We start from the raw sequence: 17,693 nt of genomic DNA, 5'->3' as shown, positions 1-17,693 counted from the left end.
TAATGAGTGATGCTGTATGTATGATCAGAGATTTTGACTGATTTTACAGATTTCAATGTTGGAGCCCAGGTTTACTTGTTACATATAAGAAGCAGGATGGGCAAAGAGATTTCTTCCAACTTGCTGATTATTATTATCATTATGTTGTTGTTGTTGTTGTTGTTGTTGTTGTTTTTAAACTCAGATCACTTTAGAACTAGAAATTTTAATGACAGAAAAGCTTTTAATTGCTGGATAATTCTAAGAGCTCTCTCTCTCTCAGGAAAAGCAGCTTTTGTACCTGTTCAGGTGTTTACATCCTTCTGGCTGCCAATTATTCCTGATATTCATACACGCTTCTCCTGAACCACTCTTCCTGCTCTCACCCCTACGCCATCCCTTGAGCTGGGCCAAGGGCATCTTCTTGTACCCCGCTGAACAAAATCCTTATAACTGCCGGTCTGCTTCACTGTTTTTCCTCTCTAGAGAGTATACTTGTTTTACATCTATATCCCTGATACCTGACACGATGCTGTTATCAACAAGTACACAAAAAAATGCTTGTGGATTCAACGTGTGAATAAATTAAACTATGGGCCAATCCAAAATGGCCAAGAAAGATTATCCCTAAGTAGGAGGAGGAAGCAACAATAGTTTACCTCTCTCCCTGCGTCTCCCCTCCCTGAAATAAACAAGAAATATTTGAATTCATAACTTCAAATTCTGATCAAACACCTTCAGACAAATGTTATGAAAACCACTGCAGAAACTGGTAAAGAAGTACTTTGGCTTGGCTAAAAACTGACACCATGATTAAAAGTAGGGACTCAAAGTAAAATTCCATTTTGGCTTTGCTCTTTGTATCTTTTGGCTGGAGTTAAGCTATGAATGAAGAAATTTTCCTGGGAGGAGTAAGGTTGGCTTTCTCTGATAAAATATTTTATTGATGTAGTTTCCGCTTATTAGTGCCCTCGGCTCACAGAAGGCCCAAGAACTCACTAAATATCATTCTCCTGTTTTTTAATAGATAAAGACTGGTAATACAGTCACTCCCTAACTTTCAGCCCCAAAGGAGTCATAATGACACAGCTTCTCATTCTCAGAGTCCAACACAGAATATGCCTGATATTTTCTAGAAAATTATTGCTTAAAACACTACATTTATTCAACAAAGGTTCATCAAGTACCTACAATGTGCAGACCCATGTGCAGAAGACCGAAGACTGTCTTGGCCCTCAAATTTCTCTGGGGAAGTGGGAGAGATAGCAGAGTGCTCCAAGCCTCCTGGTCCATTCCATGGAAGGGGAGAGACTTCCCTGAGTGGGCAGTTTGGGAAAAGAATCCAGGCCTGCACAGGGACCCCACTCCTTTCCCCTTTAGAAACCAATGGCCACAGGCAGCACACATCCTTCAGCACACATCCTGCTCTCCTAGGGGGAGGCCTGGTAATCTTCATTGCCTACATGCAAGGAGTAAATTCAACACAGGGGTTAAAATCTCAGCAAGCTCTCTTGGCCAAAATTCCCAAGCCACAATCTCCAATTCACACTTGGAACTTACTCATCCCACTGACTCCTTGTTTCGGCTTGAGTATGGAATGTACATGTGACATTAGACATTCTCATTCTCATTAGACATTCTCATTAGACATTCTCAAACTGCAGAACAACAGTAATAACAGCTTACTAAGCAGGCATTGTTCTAAACTCGACCTGGGTTATCACAAGCTCTCTTAATTAAGGACTATTATAATTCCCATCATACAATAAAGGAAACTGAGGCACAGAGAAGTTATGCAACTCCCTCCAAGTCACCCACCTAGAAAAGGTCAGAATCAGAATTTAAACCCAAGCAAACTGGCTCAAGAACCCAAACTTTTAACCATACCACTATAACATTTCTTTAAACAACACAGCTCACATGTCCTGTAGACATTCTATGTGCTGGGTAATCAACATACATTAATTTACGCATATATATTACATAAATGAATCCTCAACAAGCCTTCAAGGTGGGGAGAATTATTATCCCATTTTTAAAATGGGGAAACCATGGGGGAGGGAGGTGAAGTAACCTGCCCACAAGCAGTCAGACCATAATCTGACTCCTATCTGACTGTAAAGCCTGACCCTTCACTGCTTCATTAAACCACCATAAACTGTGTTTACAACCACCAGAAGATAAAGAGGAGCTTAAAAGACATACCAATTAATGCAACGTGTTAACCTTATTCTGAACAGAGCATTCTAAAAGAGACAGACAGACATGTCAAGGGTCCCCAAAGACCACCCACCTCTAGGTGACTCCCTAGGAGGGGTCGCAGCTAGTCATACTCGGGCTATAATTTTTATAGCATTTTAATACAAAGCAAAACCCTAGCAAGGAGAAAAGGCACAATGGAGTGAAGTCCGGAGGAAACTAGCGCAAGCTTCCAGAGTCCTCTCCCAGGGGAGTCACATGGGACAGGCTTAATCCCCCAGCGAGTTGTAGCAACACATGTGAAATGCTGTCTAGTGGGAAAGCTCATGAGAGACTCAGTGCCCAGGGATTTACATAAGGAGCTGATCGTGGAGGTGCCCGCTGGCTCCCAGAAGGAAAGCAGGTGTTCGGTACATAAACCACATTGTTTGCACCCTTTGGCATGGTCAGCCACTCTTATCAGTTCAGGTGGGGGGAGCCGTTCTGAAATCCAACTTCCAGACTGCAGCCCAGGGCCACCCTTGCAGGTAGGCCTTTCTAGAGACCGTCTTCTCTGGTATATAGGTAAACTCTCTTCTGCACGATCAAGGTAAGTGAACACACTGACTGGCTGAGGACAGTAAGCAATTACTACTCACTTTTCTAGATGCGACAATGGTATTCTTAAAGAGTCCTTATCTTTTGGAGACACAGGCACTTGGGAGACTCATTACACAATCCTCTCTACTTCAGTTCTGGTTTGAAATCTTCCGCAATATAAAGTTTCAGAGTTTTCTTAAATCAAGAATCAAAGAGAAGTGTCTGATAAAAGAAATAAGGAAGAAGTTGAAGGAAGAGAAAGGGAGGGCTGCATCAGTCACCCTAACACATGGGTGCTCATTCTGACCACACTCCGGATTGAATCCGTCTGCCACCCTAAACCGTTTGGTCAAGACAAAGAGCAGAGCTCAGCCCTGTACACAAAACACACACGAGGCAATCAGCCAGATGGTTAATGCTGGCTCCTGCCCAGAGAGGGCTTATCGTCACCAGAAAATGTGGAAAACCCTAACTACCATGTAGGCTATTTAATCCTAAATTCCTGACTCAGCCTGATAGGCTTTTTTTTTTTTTTTTAATTAACCTTAAAACATTCCAAACATCAGAAGGTGCCCCCCTTAATGCCACATCACACCAGGGTGATTCACAAGCATAAAATACGTGAATTGATAGCACTAGGAAATGTTTCTGATAGCCTTCATGAGTGAAAGCTATGCTTTCTGGGCTAGGCGTGGGGACTTCATCACTGGGATACACTTTGTTTTGCAAGCTGACTTCATCATGGTCAAGCCACCATGGTATAAAGTCAATGCCAGTTGGTCATTCTGAGTTCAAGAAGCAAGACCGATTTTCATTTTATTTTACTCATTGTCTAAGTTATCCTATATCCTCCATCTAGGCTGTTGCCACTCAAAAAAAAAAAAAAAATTAAATAACGTATCATGGAAAAAGTGAAATCCAAAAAGGGTAAGAAAAAAAATCAAGCTGTTTTTTTTTAAAGTATAATTAACATACATCTACAACATATTGATTCCATAATTCTATCATTACTCAATGCTCACCTTGATAAGTGTGGTCACCATCTGTCACCCTACAATGTTATTACAATATCCCAACTGTGTTCTTAACAAAGAACACAAAGGGATCCTGTTGGTACTAAACAAAGTTTCTGAAAGCTTCTGAACAGGCCATTTCAGCAGTGCGTTCCTACCACATCTGCAACCTTTATGGCCTCAGACTAACAATGCCCTGAGCAAGGAACAGTAAGATCTATCAGGCACAACAAGAATTGCCTGTCCACGGAGTTGAACTGAGTGGGGGAAGGGAGGAGGAGCAAACAACGAAAGAAAATAAAAAGTGATTCCAAGGATCCCAGGAAAGAGAACTAGTGGGTAGTTTTAATTCAAGAAGAAATGAAACAAAAGTTGCCTTTTACAAGGGAGATAAATGTCAGACTTAAAGGTCACATGGCTGGATCTCTGCGCACACACACTGAACACACCTCCTCCTCCGCCCCAAGGAGACATGTCTGTTTTCCAAGCAAGGCTGTTTGCTGTTTCATATTAGTATGTGTAATAGCAAAAGGGTCATGATAGTTGCTAATGGTTTTTTTCTCTCTTCTTGGTGAGCTGTTAACGTCTCCATTAAGAAATGGTCAAAATATTGCTATTGATTTTCAATCATTAGCAAACATTTAGAATAATCCTATCAATAATAAAACCTTTAAAATACACAAAATAATAGCTATTGCAAAAGGTTTTTCTCTGCCTTGGTAACTGTCTAAAATAAGTACAGGAGCACTAAGAACTGGCCTAGTCCTTTAATCTTTCGAAACAGAGGGAATAAGAGGAAATGGTAACAAAAGGCTCAAAAAATGAAGGATAATTGATCCACAAATGTAAATGATTCCTTGACTCTTTTTATTAGAAACCATAGCAGTCACAATACTCAGGAGGAAAATAAAGAACAAAACCAAGAATAAAATAAACAAAACTAAAGATCTGCTTGTTTTACCTTTTGCCATCAGCCACTCTTTTCTTACCTGGAGAAAAATATAGAGTGGTCTACATGCTGGCTAAACAAATGAAAGCTTAGAAATTTTGATTCCACTTCTCATGTCTCTCTCACTGCCACACAATGACACCGCCATCTCACTCCTATGTAATTCCCAAAAGAAAAAAAAAAGCACATGTGCACAAGGAGTTGTAAATCACCCCTTCTCCATCCCAAATGCTGGCAGTGTAATATCGATGTAGGTATTATCAAATTACCCTGAAAGATACATAAATCCTCATGGGCTCTGTCTTACGACTCAGTGATAGGAATGGACGGACTAAGACCCAATCTCTCTCCCAGGTAATAAAGGAACCGTTTAAAAAACGTGAAGCTTGGGGGCGCCTGGGTGGCTCAGTTGGTTGAGCATCTGACTTCGACCCAGGTCATGATCTCGCAGTCTGTGAGTTCAAGGCCTGCGTCAGGCACTGTGCTGACCGCTCAGAGCCTGGAGCCTGCTTCGGATTCTGTGTCTCCCTCTCTTTCTGCCCCTCCCCTGCTCATGCTCTGTCTCTCTCTCTGTCAAAAATAAATAAACATTAAAAAAAAATTTTTTTTTTAAGGTAAAGCTTGAACTGTTCAAATTCTCCAATTTTAAAGGGATCAGAAGCTACTAATTAAGCCTAAGTATCCAAAAGGAAGAATATTCTAATTGATGAGCAAGAATGTTCCTATTTAAGCTCATCCAACGTGACTGGGAATACCTGGAAAACCAATTCCTTCCCTTCAATGAATTTTGAGAGAAGGAGAAATAAAGATTTTTTTAATGTTTATTTCTGAGAGAGAGAGAGAGAGAGAGAGAGAGAGAATATGAGTGGGGGAGGGGCAGAAGGAGAGGAAGACACAAGAGTAGGCTCCAGCACAGAGCCTGACACAGGTTCAAACCCACGAACCACAAGACCATGACCTGAGCCGAAGTCGGACGCTTAACCAACTGAGCCACCCAGGCGCCCTGAAATAAAGATTTTTAAGAAAATCCAAGTCATACCTATAACATTTGATTCAGTGATCACTTATTAAGGTTTACAAAGCTTCTAATTCACTTTTCAGCAACAAAATCTGACTACAAGGAGAGATTCCCAATAAACTGTTTTCACATTGGTTGACACTTTGGTTCCAAAGGAGGATACGCCCAGCTTGGCATTCTTGGCACTCCTCTTGAGGGAGGAGATAACAGGGTGCCTTCCTATAGTAGTTCCAAAACTTCAAGTTCTCACAGTCTAGTAAAAAACTAAAAAAACAAGGAATGGAATGGAGGATGTTGATACAGAGCTGCCCACTTAAAGAGAGGCATTTGCCAAGTATGGAGAGAGAAAAATACACACACACACACACACACACACACACACACACACACACACATTATCCATTACTATCATAATTTTCTAACAGAAAGAATATTTTAATGCCAGAAGGTAAAAATGACATAATCTCTAAAAAAAGATTATATCTGCTTGCCCATCACCCCATCATTAAGAAATGGCCAGATTTTCACATGGAATGTATGGTTTGGATAAACAGTAGTGTTGGCTACCCGGACAGAAGTAGACTGCATTTCCCAGGTGCCCTCACTGTTAGCTGTGGTCATGTAACAGGTGTGGCACCACAGCCAATGGAATGTGAGTAGAAGTGACCTACACCACTTCCAGCCTGGTCCCTAAACTTGCCACATACCCTCTTCCGTGTCCTTAACCTTCCATGGCTGGACTGTGATGCCCAGGGCAACCTTTAAAGCCAAGTATTGTCAAAGGGGGAACAATGTTCTGCCTGGAACATTCAATAACTGTGGCAGTAGAGTACTCACCCCATCTCTTCAACCTCAAACCACTTTAGCTCCTCAGGTAAGAGAGAAAGAAATCTCTCATGTGTTTATACCATTAGAGATTTGGAGATTATTGCAGTACTTAGCTTGCGTATGATTTAAAATATGAGCTATGAATCAACAATTAAAAACTAATTTTTAAAGGACAAAAGATTTGAACAGGTATGTCAAAAGAACACATACCAATGGTCACTAAGCACATGAAAAGACAGCTATCTTTCGTCATCAGAACAATGCCAATTACAACCACAGAGACATCATTTCCTACCCTCAACGATGGCTGAAATTAAAAAGCTGGTAACGCCAATGTTGGCAGGATGTAGAGCAACTGGAACTCTCACACACTGCTGATGGAAGTGTAAAATGGTACAAACACTTCGGAAAAAAAGGCTTAGCAGTTTCTCATAAAATATTCACTTACCCCATCACCCAGCAGTTCTACTGCTAGGTATTTCCTAAGAGAAATGAAAGCATATGTGCACAAAAATACTTGTATGAGACTTCTCAAGGTAGCTTTACTTATAACACCCCAACACTGGAAATAGCTCACATGTCCAGCAATGGGATAAACAAATGATGATGTGTATTCATCTAGTGGAATACTACTCAGTAATAAAAACAACAAACTACTGATACATGCAACAACATGAATGACTCTTAAAACATTTTTTTTCTTTTTTTAAATCTTAAAACATTTTTGCTGTACGAAAGAAGTGTTAACACAAAAAAGTACATAAGCCAATGGTTAAAAAAAAAAAAAAGTCAAAACAGTGGTTGTGTGGGGCAAGATTGCAGGGGATGCAATAAATCACTAGGAAGCAGCATGAAGGAACTTTCCAGGGTGACAATAACCTTCTATATGTCTTGATGAGGGAAAAGAATTCACAGGTGTATGTTTATCAAAATACATTGGAATGGTACACTTAATATTTGTACACTTCACTATAGGTATTACCTTAAACACACAATCAAACACTGCACTCTGTTCATTTGCAGGCTTAGTGTTTAGGGGTAAAGTCTACTGATGTCTAAAATCTAATCTGAAATGTATCCCCAAAAAGGGGAAGGTTAATGGATGAACAAAGAGATGGACAGATAGAATAACACAATGAAAGATATGTAGCAAAATGTGGTGAATACGTAAGTATACACTGCACAATTCTTTCAACTGCTCTGTTTGAAATTTTCCACAAAAAGCACTGGAAAGTTGTAAAGGCTCCCTATGCGAAATTCCTTTTGGACGATCAGGAGAGGGGATCACCTCAAAGAAATAAGTAGTTTTCACTCAGAGCAGCTAAGAGTGAAGGGCAACAAGACATCGAAGTGACTGCCAATCAGGACCACATACACAGCGCATGGACATACCACAGGCAGAGGAGACAGCACTATTTCGACTATGAGTCCCCCGATCATAGATGTGCTTTTGTGAGCCAGATGTTTCACACACAGGCAACCATGTAGAGAAAATCACCAGTAGGGTCTTAATGACTTAACAACAGTTACTGATTCTCCAAACGAAGAGGTAAGCTAGTCTCAGAAAAAAGGGGGGTGGGGGGTCCTTTAAAAATGAATAAATTGTGCCTTATGAAAAACTCACTATATAGTCCATATTTTTCTCAATTCACAGAGTATCATGAAAACTTCAGTGTGAACCAGGATTTAGTGACCACTGGATATGGAGGGAATCCTGGCCCCACCAGCTACGTTCTAATCTTGACTCTGCCACTAGCTGCCTGTCCTTAATTAGACTCTAAGTCCCTCTGGTTCACTTCAGGAACTCATAAAAAACTGAACTACCCTCCTGGCATATAATAAAGGACAAAATGAGAAGAGAGATGTTCCAGGCCCTTAGAGGAGAATGACAGACAGCCTTCTCAAGAGCAGGGAACAATAAAGCAACCCATGGACATTTAGCATTAATACCCCAGTTCATGAATACTAACCTATTTTTGAGAAAGAGCATTAAGATGAGAAAAAAGCATGGCTCTCGTCCTCTGCCATTAACCAACTGCCATGCGAACTAGGCAAGTCCCTCAGACTCTCTGGGCCAATATGACAAGACTCGGATCAGATGCACTCTCAACTGATCCAACCTGCTCAAAGATGCTCTTTAGACTGCGCCTGTGGATACTGGCCAGGAATGCCTCACCCACCACCACTGAGCTGAAAGCCTTTTTCATCTTTACAGCTCTCGTTCAGATGTCACGTGCTTTGGGAAATTTTCCAGCCAAGTCCGGTCATTCCCTTTACACTTTACAGACAACCTATATTAGAGCCCTCACCACGCTCCCTGTATGTTAATCATTTGTTTCTCTGTGTTGTCTCCCTGACTAGACTTTGAGCTTCTCCATGCTACAGTTCTTGCCTCACTGGCATTTGTACACCTTGTCTCGGCTCAGTGATTACGCAGGCTCTCAAAGAATACGTGTGAATAAACGCCATTAATCCCTACTGTCGCTTCTAGCTCTACAAAGTTAGGCATGGTGTTTTTTTAAAATGCAAATGGATAATGGATGTTAGGAGTGTTTAGTCGTTCAATGCAGTGCGTACCGAGTATCTGGTATCGTGAGCAGTGTTGGGACATCGAGATGATAAAACACGATCCCTGCCCCCACGTCAAATATGGAAGCTTGTAGTTATTGCCAGATCAAGGTCAAGGCTGGAGCCCCGTTCCCACTCCCCCACCCCCGCCCCCACTTCCTTTCTTGCTGTGGCTCTCTGCCTCTTTCCCCATGAGCCTTCATTCCTCCCTCAAGCTGCGACCTCTGTCCCAGCTGGCAGAATTGCAAAAATCGGAGCCAATCACTTACGCCCTGCGGCCGACGACAAATCCTGCAGGCGTGTGCCCAGCCCCAGAAACCTCTCCCCTTCTCCCCACGAATGGAACAGTCCTTCGAAACAGGAAAGCAGCGCCCAAGCAGCGCCCACCCCGGCCCGTGATCTGTGGTACTGCCCCTCTCCGCACCGCAGCGCAGGAGAAGCCGGGCCGTTACTTGCCCACGCCCAGCTCTCTGCGCAAACCTTCAGGCCGGCTCGAGGGACGCAGGGTATACCTGCGAGGCCCGCTGCTCCTTCCAGAGCTTCATCTGGTCGCTGGCTGGATCCCGGCTGTCCGCCATGGTGTCCGACTGGCTTCGCAGAACGTTGCTGGCAGCCTCGGCGACGCGTCTCCACCCTCCGCTGGAGAACCAGTCTACCGCCGCTCCACTGAAGTAGGCGACCACAGGCTCCGCCACTCAGCTCCGCCCCTCGCCCCGTCCCCCGAGGGAGGGCCGCCTCCTGATTGGCCGCTCGAGCGCCAGGCAGGATGGGATTGGAAGCCAAATATGGGCGGGAGAAGAGGGGCCAGGCGCTGGGCCTCCCGGAGGGAGACGCAACCAGGGGGCTGGGAAAGGCCGGAGAGGTGTGTGAAAAGCGGGGGAGCCCCGCCCTTGCGCCCCCCAAACGGCGGGATTTGTGAACCCGGGGCTGGGCCCCGTTTAGGGGGCCCTCAATCTTGCCCCTCGGTTATCAGCATCCTTCAGGCTGCCACGCGAAGCGACGGTTGGTGGCCTGCCTGTTTTGCTGAGGAAACGCTTAGGCGCTGCGGGGTGGGGCTTAGAGGCGTAAACACGATCTCAGCTCATTTTAATAAGTCAGAAATCCTGGGATGAATTCCAGTAATCTCAAATGTCACGTTAGTTTTCCTGGATCACAGACTATTTCCACGGAAAAAATGAAACATTGACAAGTTCTTAAGGGTCTTCATGGTCTAAAATCCTTAGGAAGGAAGTTCAGCCTTTTAGGTTCCCTTTCGGCTTAGAAGTTCCCCGTTTTGGACTATCTGCTGTGTGCCAGATGCTGCTAGATGTTTGCCAGACTATATCGTTTAATTTTTCAATCTCGTGATGAAAGTTTTATTATCCCCCGCTTGAAATATGACGAATCTGAGGCTTAAGAGAGGTGAAGGAACTTACCTAATGGAGCTTAAAAGCCAGCAAAATGTCAGAACCTAGATCCTTGGGGGCCTGGGTCCTGAACCACTATGCTATCCTGCCTTTCTAAGAATAAGAATTTTGAAAAACTCTAAGAATTTTAGAATTCTATGTCTTTAAAGAGCCATATTGGAAAATTAAATCTTGAGTTATTGACTAATTTGTCATTGTTATCAAATGGATTGAATGATTTTCCCCCTTCAGGTGCTACGATTTCTCTTTAAATATTACCTTGATGCATACGATCTTCAAATTAAGGGTGCTCAACTTTTACATTTGATATTTTTCAATAAAGCTACATATAATGGGTAGATATAGGATAGTGGAACTTTCAGGTGTTCTTGATTTTACAAAAGTGTGATATCAAGAATCTCAGTCCTACAAGTTTAACTTTTGCAGTTCATTGAAAGAGCAGCTCCCAAAATTGATCTTCAGTGCCCTGTTATTTTTCCTTCATTACACCTAACACAACTGCAAAGATGCTATTAGCTGTGTGATTTGTGTGGTGTCTTTTGCTACCCACTTCATTCCTACTGCCACCAGAGTATAAACTCCATGAGGGCAGGGGCCACATCTTGCTCTGTGTTGTATTCTGCACACCTAGAATTTATTGAGTACTTACTCCATGCCAAGGAGTCTTCTAAGATTTTTGTGTGCACCTGCTTACTTCACCCTCCCAACAACCCTATAAGTTATAGTATAAGATACTAATATTATCCTCATTTTACAGTTTAGGAGACTGAGGCATGGAGAGGTTAAATAAGTAACTTGTCCAAGATTACACAACTATTAAAGGATAGAGCCAGGATTCTAGCCCCGTTCATCTCCTGGGCTCATGGCTTGTTGAATAAATAAATGTTGAAAAGATCAAACTAATCATTTTCTGTGTTGACTAGGATAAATTTGAACCAAGTAAATGAAAAGAGGCCTGGAGTCATGTGTTAACCCTTGATCTCTACATGAACATTGTCCTGTTTTTTTTTTTTTCTCTGTGTTTCCTTTAGTGTTGGTTTGGATTCCTAACGAATTTCCAGTGAAAGAGAAATGGAGAGACAAGACACTTTCAGATCATGTCAAATCTTGTACATTAAAATAAGGTATGTGCTTACAAGTAATGGCCATGAATTTATATTAGCTACACTGGTAGCATTATATTCATTGGCTTTACAACTATAACCTAATTATAGTTTAAGTGAAAACACTCCTAAAAACCAGCCCTAGTTTAAAAATACATTAAACTGAATCTATTTGACTCCTAGGTAATCCCAAATGATTGGTTCAGTAAACAAATTTGGCCCCAGATTTTTATATTTTATTAATACAAACACGTGAATATTTTCATTGGTATTGAATACAATTGTTATTTAGAAAATACTGTTCTCTGATTATTCAGAACCCAGTGAAATAAAATATACTGGCACAAAACATAATGTTATTGTTCCTGAGCTCACCAAATCTAAAACCAAACTTACAAAGTAGGCCATACAGTAAATGTTGAAGACAAAAGTCTGGGCACTCAACTAGGAACCTTTATTGACAAACTTTCTTCCATAGGTATTTGAAATAGAGGAGAAACTGTGTCTTGTTGGATGACGGATATATAATATAGCGCAGCATGAAAAGTAATGGAAACTGAGATAATTATTTCTATTCTAATTCCACCCACCCTCTGAGGGACTGAGAATGTTCCACATATTTTGATTTCATTCTTTTCGCAATAGCCTTGTGGAGTAACCTGGGGATAGAGAGAGAGGTAGAAAAAAGGAAGAGTGTAAAAGAGAAGAGATGTGTCACAACCCAGAATGCCCTGTGAGGGAAGGACAGTGAACACTACCACAGAATGGTATGTGTTTTCAACCCACTGTGGACTAGTCCTGAGCAGACAGGAGAGGGAAAGCCAATTTGCAGAAAGTGACAATGGTGCTATATGGGTTTATATGTGTAAAACAGGCACATACCTTCTACTTTGCCTATTTTGCTTTTCCACACATTACTTCTGCTCTAATAAGAACAATTACTTGGGGCCCCTGGGTGGCTCAGTCGGTTAAGTGTCCAACTTCAGCTCAGGTCATGATCTCACAGTTCATGCGTTTGAGCCCCACATCAGGCTCTGTGCTGACAGCTCAGAGCCTGGAGCCTGCTTCAGATTCTTTCTCTCTCTCTCTCTCTCTCTCTCTCTCTCTCTCTCAGTCCCTCCCCTGCTCACACTCTGTCTCTCTCTCTCAAAAATAAACATTAAAATAAATAAATAAATAAACAAACAAACAAACAAATAAATAAAACAATTACTTAAGAGGAAGTAGCCCAGACCTCCTTTGAGGTCTGTTAATGGCCATAGTTGGAACATCCTGAGAGAAAAAAGCCATGTGCTTTTTCTCTTCCAGGCTACATGTTCCATGTTATTTATCTGGGTGTTTGCTTTTTCTTTTTTTTTTTTTTTTTTTTTTTTTTTTTTTTTTTTTCAACGTTTATTTATTTCTGGGACAGAGAGAGACAGAGCATGAACGGGGGAGGGGCAGAGAGAGAGGGAGACACAGAATCGGAAACAGGCTCCAGGCTCTGAGCCATCAGCCCAGAGCCTGACGCGGGGCTCGAACTCACGGACCGGGAGATCGTGACCTGGCTGAAGTCGGACGCTTAACCGACTGCGCCACCCAGGCGCCCCATGGGTGTTTGAAAAAAGGAAACAGAAATAAGAATTTGGATTTTGTTATTACCCTAACTTTTTTTTTTCTGATTTTAAAAGTAATGTATGCCTCCTAACGAGGGCTTGGAAATACAAAATAGTATATAAAATAAACAATTATCCACAGGTAGTAATAAATAGATATCTTTCCCACCAATATTTTCTCTTGTGTATGCAATGTGTGTGTGTGCGTGTTTGTGTGTGTGAGAGAGAGAGAGATTAATAACGGATCATACAGAATGTGTAATTTGTTGTGTGCGCTTTTTTTTCCCAACTATTAAATCTGTTTAGTAAAGATAATTTTGCTCATACAAACAACAACAGTTGACAACAGTCTGAGCGCTGGACACACCATCAGAGACGGGGAGGCACTGCAGGCACTCTGGAGCCCTTCCCCCACGCCCAGAGAAGAGCCTGGGTGCTTTTCCACCACCTTGCCTCTGAGGGAGATGAAAGCTGAAGGATTACTGCCACCCCCTGCCCCCAAAAGACCATGGCACAAAGGACTTCTCCTTACGTGGTCCGCTAATACTGGGGGAGGGTCTCCCTGCCCTCCCTGCCCTCTCCTCACTGGCCTGGACACAGGAAGTGAAGTTGTTCGGGAAGGGGGTGAAGAGGCTGATGGGGAAGGACCAGAGTCGGGACATCCTACCCACCCAACAGACCACGGTGGAAATTTGCAGGACCACAAAAGTAGTGCTGCCTTTGCCCACAAGCTGATTTTTTTTTTTCAACTTTCAAAACACTTGATTTGGCCCAAATTTCATGTGATACAAAAGCATTACATGCTTAAACCTGTCACCCAGATAGAAGGCTCTTTCCATTCTTCAGGCCAACTTTCTTCACAGGCAAATAAATAAGAAACAAAAGTATATTCTGTAGATCGTATATAGAAAGTTTTCCTTTACAAGAACAAAAATACTTAGACATGTTATATTTAGTGTAGCTTAGCGTTCCAGTTTATGGTGATAACTTCAGTTAATTGTTTGGAGGTACATGACATATGCAGAAGAACTCAATAGACAGCTGATAGGTTAACTCTTGATTAAGGACAAAATATCTGACAGGTTTCTTTTCTTGTATTTTTTTTTTAAAGATACTACATTTGTAAATTCAAGTTTGGTTGGCCCTTTTTAATCTTTTTGCTCAACATTTTGAACGCTTCCATTTTTTTTCATTTTGTAGAGCCTTTGAACTTTGTCTCTCCCGTTTTCTACTCTCAAATTCTTGTTTCTTAGCAGCACACTTAGCTTGTACTCATTCATGTTTTTCTTCTGCTTTTCCATTTGATGCTTTTTCTCTTTTTTTTTTTTTTTTTTAAGAATAGTAATGAGGTTTACTCTTTTGCTATGCTGTTCTGGCTGAGCTGGTCACCTCTGCAATGTTCTTCAGACAAAGCCTGGTCAGTGCTAGATAGTTCTGGCAATGGCTGATCAACTTGTTCTTCTGACAAAAGCTGATTAGCTTTTCTAAATTGCTTCCTGAGCTTTCCTCTTCATCTCACTAGAGATGTTTCAGATTATCAAGGCATCCATCTGTGAATTGGGATTCCTATGAGGTTTGAGCCTTCTTTTCCTACCGTAGCAATTTCTTGTAATTTTGCGGAATCTCCAGTTTTCTTGAAATGCAAAGCCTGTCCATCAGGAATGCTCCCTGCAAAAGAAAGCGAATGGTTAGGTCACCACATCCTTTGTTTAAATTTCTTATTCCTGATGGAAAACTCCTTTGCCACACATCCCCAAACTCCCTGTCCACCACCTTGTTGCCACCTCTCTGGCACCGTGGCACATCAACCATGTCCAAAGTCCTGCTTCTTTTACTTAATATTATGGAATGAAATTGTTCCTGAGTCTTTAAATATTCTTCCAAAGTGGTTTTTTTTTTTTTCCCTCATGCCTGCACAATGTGCAATCAAAGGACCGATCCCTTATTTACACATTCCCTTACTGGAAACATTTAATTTTTTCCTACTGTAAATAACAGTATAGTGAACATCCTTCCTCTATTTGTATTTGTACTTACTTCCTTAGGACCCACTTCTAGAAGTAATTTTTGGTTCAAATCATATGCATATTTGAAGTCCCTTGTGACATACGGTCAGTTTTTTCTGCAAAACTTGAAATAGTTGACATTCACCAGCACTGAGAGTAAGGACTGGAAATAAAATTTTAAAGATGGATAAGTTGTTAGATTCTAGGTACCTATACATTGCATATTTTATTAGATTGTTCAGAAAGGACAACACCTCTCGCATTATATTCAGCCATTTCCACCTACTCCCATGAGATTCATTCTATCTGGTGAGTGGCTACAATGTCCTATGCACTCTGTGTGCTTGACTTTGGGAACATAGTAGTGAAGAGATGGGGATAGGCAAAAACAAGCAAAAAGCCAGGAAATAACATGATGTGAAGAGTGCTCTGAGGAAGAAAATACAGCTGCTGCAGTGGTATCAGAGAAGGTCACCTAACCTGAACTTGAGAGGTCGTGAGAGGCTTCCTCAAGAAATAAAGGCCAAATGAACCTTGAAGGATGAACAGGTGTTAGGTATAGTGCCAAGAATAAGCATTATCTTAGCCCCACTGCGACCACAGAAAGCCGAAGAGATTTCTTCCATTCTTTCTCGAAAGTCTGACATCATCACTGATGGTATTGTGATACCTTGAATAGTATAGGGAGAGCAAGCAAACATTTGCGGCTGGAGTTCAGCCTTTTCGAAGTTTGCCCAAGCACGCTGGCCTCTGTATCTGACTCAGACTGGCTTTGACTTCTGCTGCTCACCCACTTTTCCTCCTCATCTGGGATCCTGCATGGCCTGTGCAAATCTGTCATGTTAACTACTGGGATTGCTATGCCTGGCTTGAGTTGTTTTCCAGGGCTGCTGTCTTTGAGATATTTTGACTGCCTCCTTTGTATGTGCTGTTAAGTGTTGTATTTGTGCTTGACTCCGGGCTTAAGTCTGTATGCAGAAACCAGACATGGGTTCTTAAAGTCCGACAATTCAAAAAAAATGACAAATCCTCATAGATAAATCAATGAATTCAATATAGCTTGAGACCACACACTTACGTATCTATGGAGAAGTGAATAGTTATAAATTATACATGCTGAGTGGAACTACTGGTTGTAGCTGGGGCTGTAGACCAGGAGGAGGGTCTCTCTCTTATCTTGTTTCCTAAAACCCAGATCATAGACCAGCAGGGCTTCAAGGGGCAAAACAACATGATGCACAGTTAAAGGTCTCAACTCTAGCATCAGAGCAGTGGGATTTGAATCCCACTATGGCTTCTTACAAACTGTGTGACCTCCACCAAGTCTTTGAAGCTTCTAGATATTAATAAGATATTAGACAATTAGCTATCAATACCTTCTGTAGTATGTATAGTCTAAGCAGCCATAATGAAAAGAACCTCCCCAAATACCGTGGCTTCAACAATGTAAAAGTTTATTGCTCTCACACAAAACATCTCAGACCTAGATGGCACGACTGGTTAGGCAACTAAGCCATCCTCAAAAATGAGGCCTTCATCTCTGAGTCTAAGGCGGTTGTCCCCCCTCACTTGGTCATGACTGCATGCCAACCATGAGAAGGGAAGCAAAGGAGCAAATGGAGCACACATCTGTCCGTTTTGAAGGCACAACCTTGATTTCTGCTCACATCAAATGGCACACTTGATTTCTGCTCACATTCCCTTGGTCAGAATTTGGTCACATGACCATGCTTAGCTGTACAAGAAGCTGGGAAATGTAGTCACTGGCTGTGCAATCATGTGCTTGACAAAACTCAGGCATTCTATGATAAAAGAAGAAAGGGAAAATGGATATTGGTGGTCAACTGGGAGCATCTGCTACAACCGGCCTCATTGGGTTGTCGCAAGGAGAAAGAGAGATGGCGTATACAGTGGGTGTTAGATCAGTATTTCTCATTATTGCTCTTGAGCGCCACATGCCTCTTTGATGGACTGCTACAGCTGTTGAGGAAATACAGCAAACTTTGCATTAGCATATTATATTATAGCCACCCCTATAGAGTGTGCTATAGTGAAGAGACTGCCTCTGACCACTGCAGGTGTAACTCTGGGTTCACATTGTGATGAATATTTAGAACACTGCCCTAAACCAAACCTTCTTGTTCCACATAGCCATCACCTCAAACTTATTTTATTTATTTATTTATTTAGTAAGCATTTACATCATCCCTACTATGTCCCAGTCTCCACTGTAAAGGTGTTTCCCAATGTTAACCTATCTAATCCTTACAACAACCCCATAAAGGATGAACTCTTATTATCTTCACTCTACATATGACACTGAGATATAGAAAGACTAAGTAACCTCCTAGGATGCCTGGGTGGCTCAGTCATTAAGCATCCGACTTCAACTCAGGTCATGATCTCACAGTTGTTGAGTTCAAGTCCCACACTGGGTAAGCACGAGCCCC

At 42.0% G+C, this 17,693-nt stretch overlaps 1 protein-coding gene across 1 annotated transcript in view; it reads right to left on the bottom strand.

Moving 5' to 3' along the window:
* CAT (catalase) overlaps positions 1-9,835 on the bottom strand; it is a 36,839-nt gene extending 27,004 nt beyond the window's left edge. The window contains exon 1 of the mRNA XM_030331751.2: positions 9,646-9,835. Within this exon, the coding sequence (XP_030187611.1) occupies positions 9,646-9,711 (66 nt within the window). The 5' untranslated portion in view covers positions 9,712-9,835. The remainder of the gene's footprint in view (positions 1-9,645) is intronic.
* Between the last annotated feature and the right edge of the window lie 7,858 nt (positions 9,836-17,693).

The sequence above is a fragment of the Lynx canadensis genome, chromosome D1, assembly GCF_007474595.2.
Source record: "Lynx canadensis isolate LIC74 chromosome D1, mLynCan4.pri.v2, whole genome shotgun sequence".
Taxonomy (NCBI): Eukaryota; Metazoa; Chordata; class Mammalia; order Carnivora; family Felidae; genus Lynx; species Lynx canadensis.
Note: the sequence above shows the minus strand (reverse complement) of the source record. Positions and strands in the feature narration are given on the sequence as shown.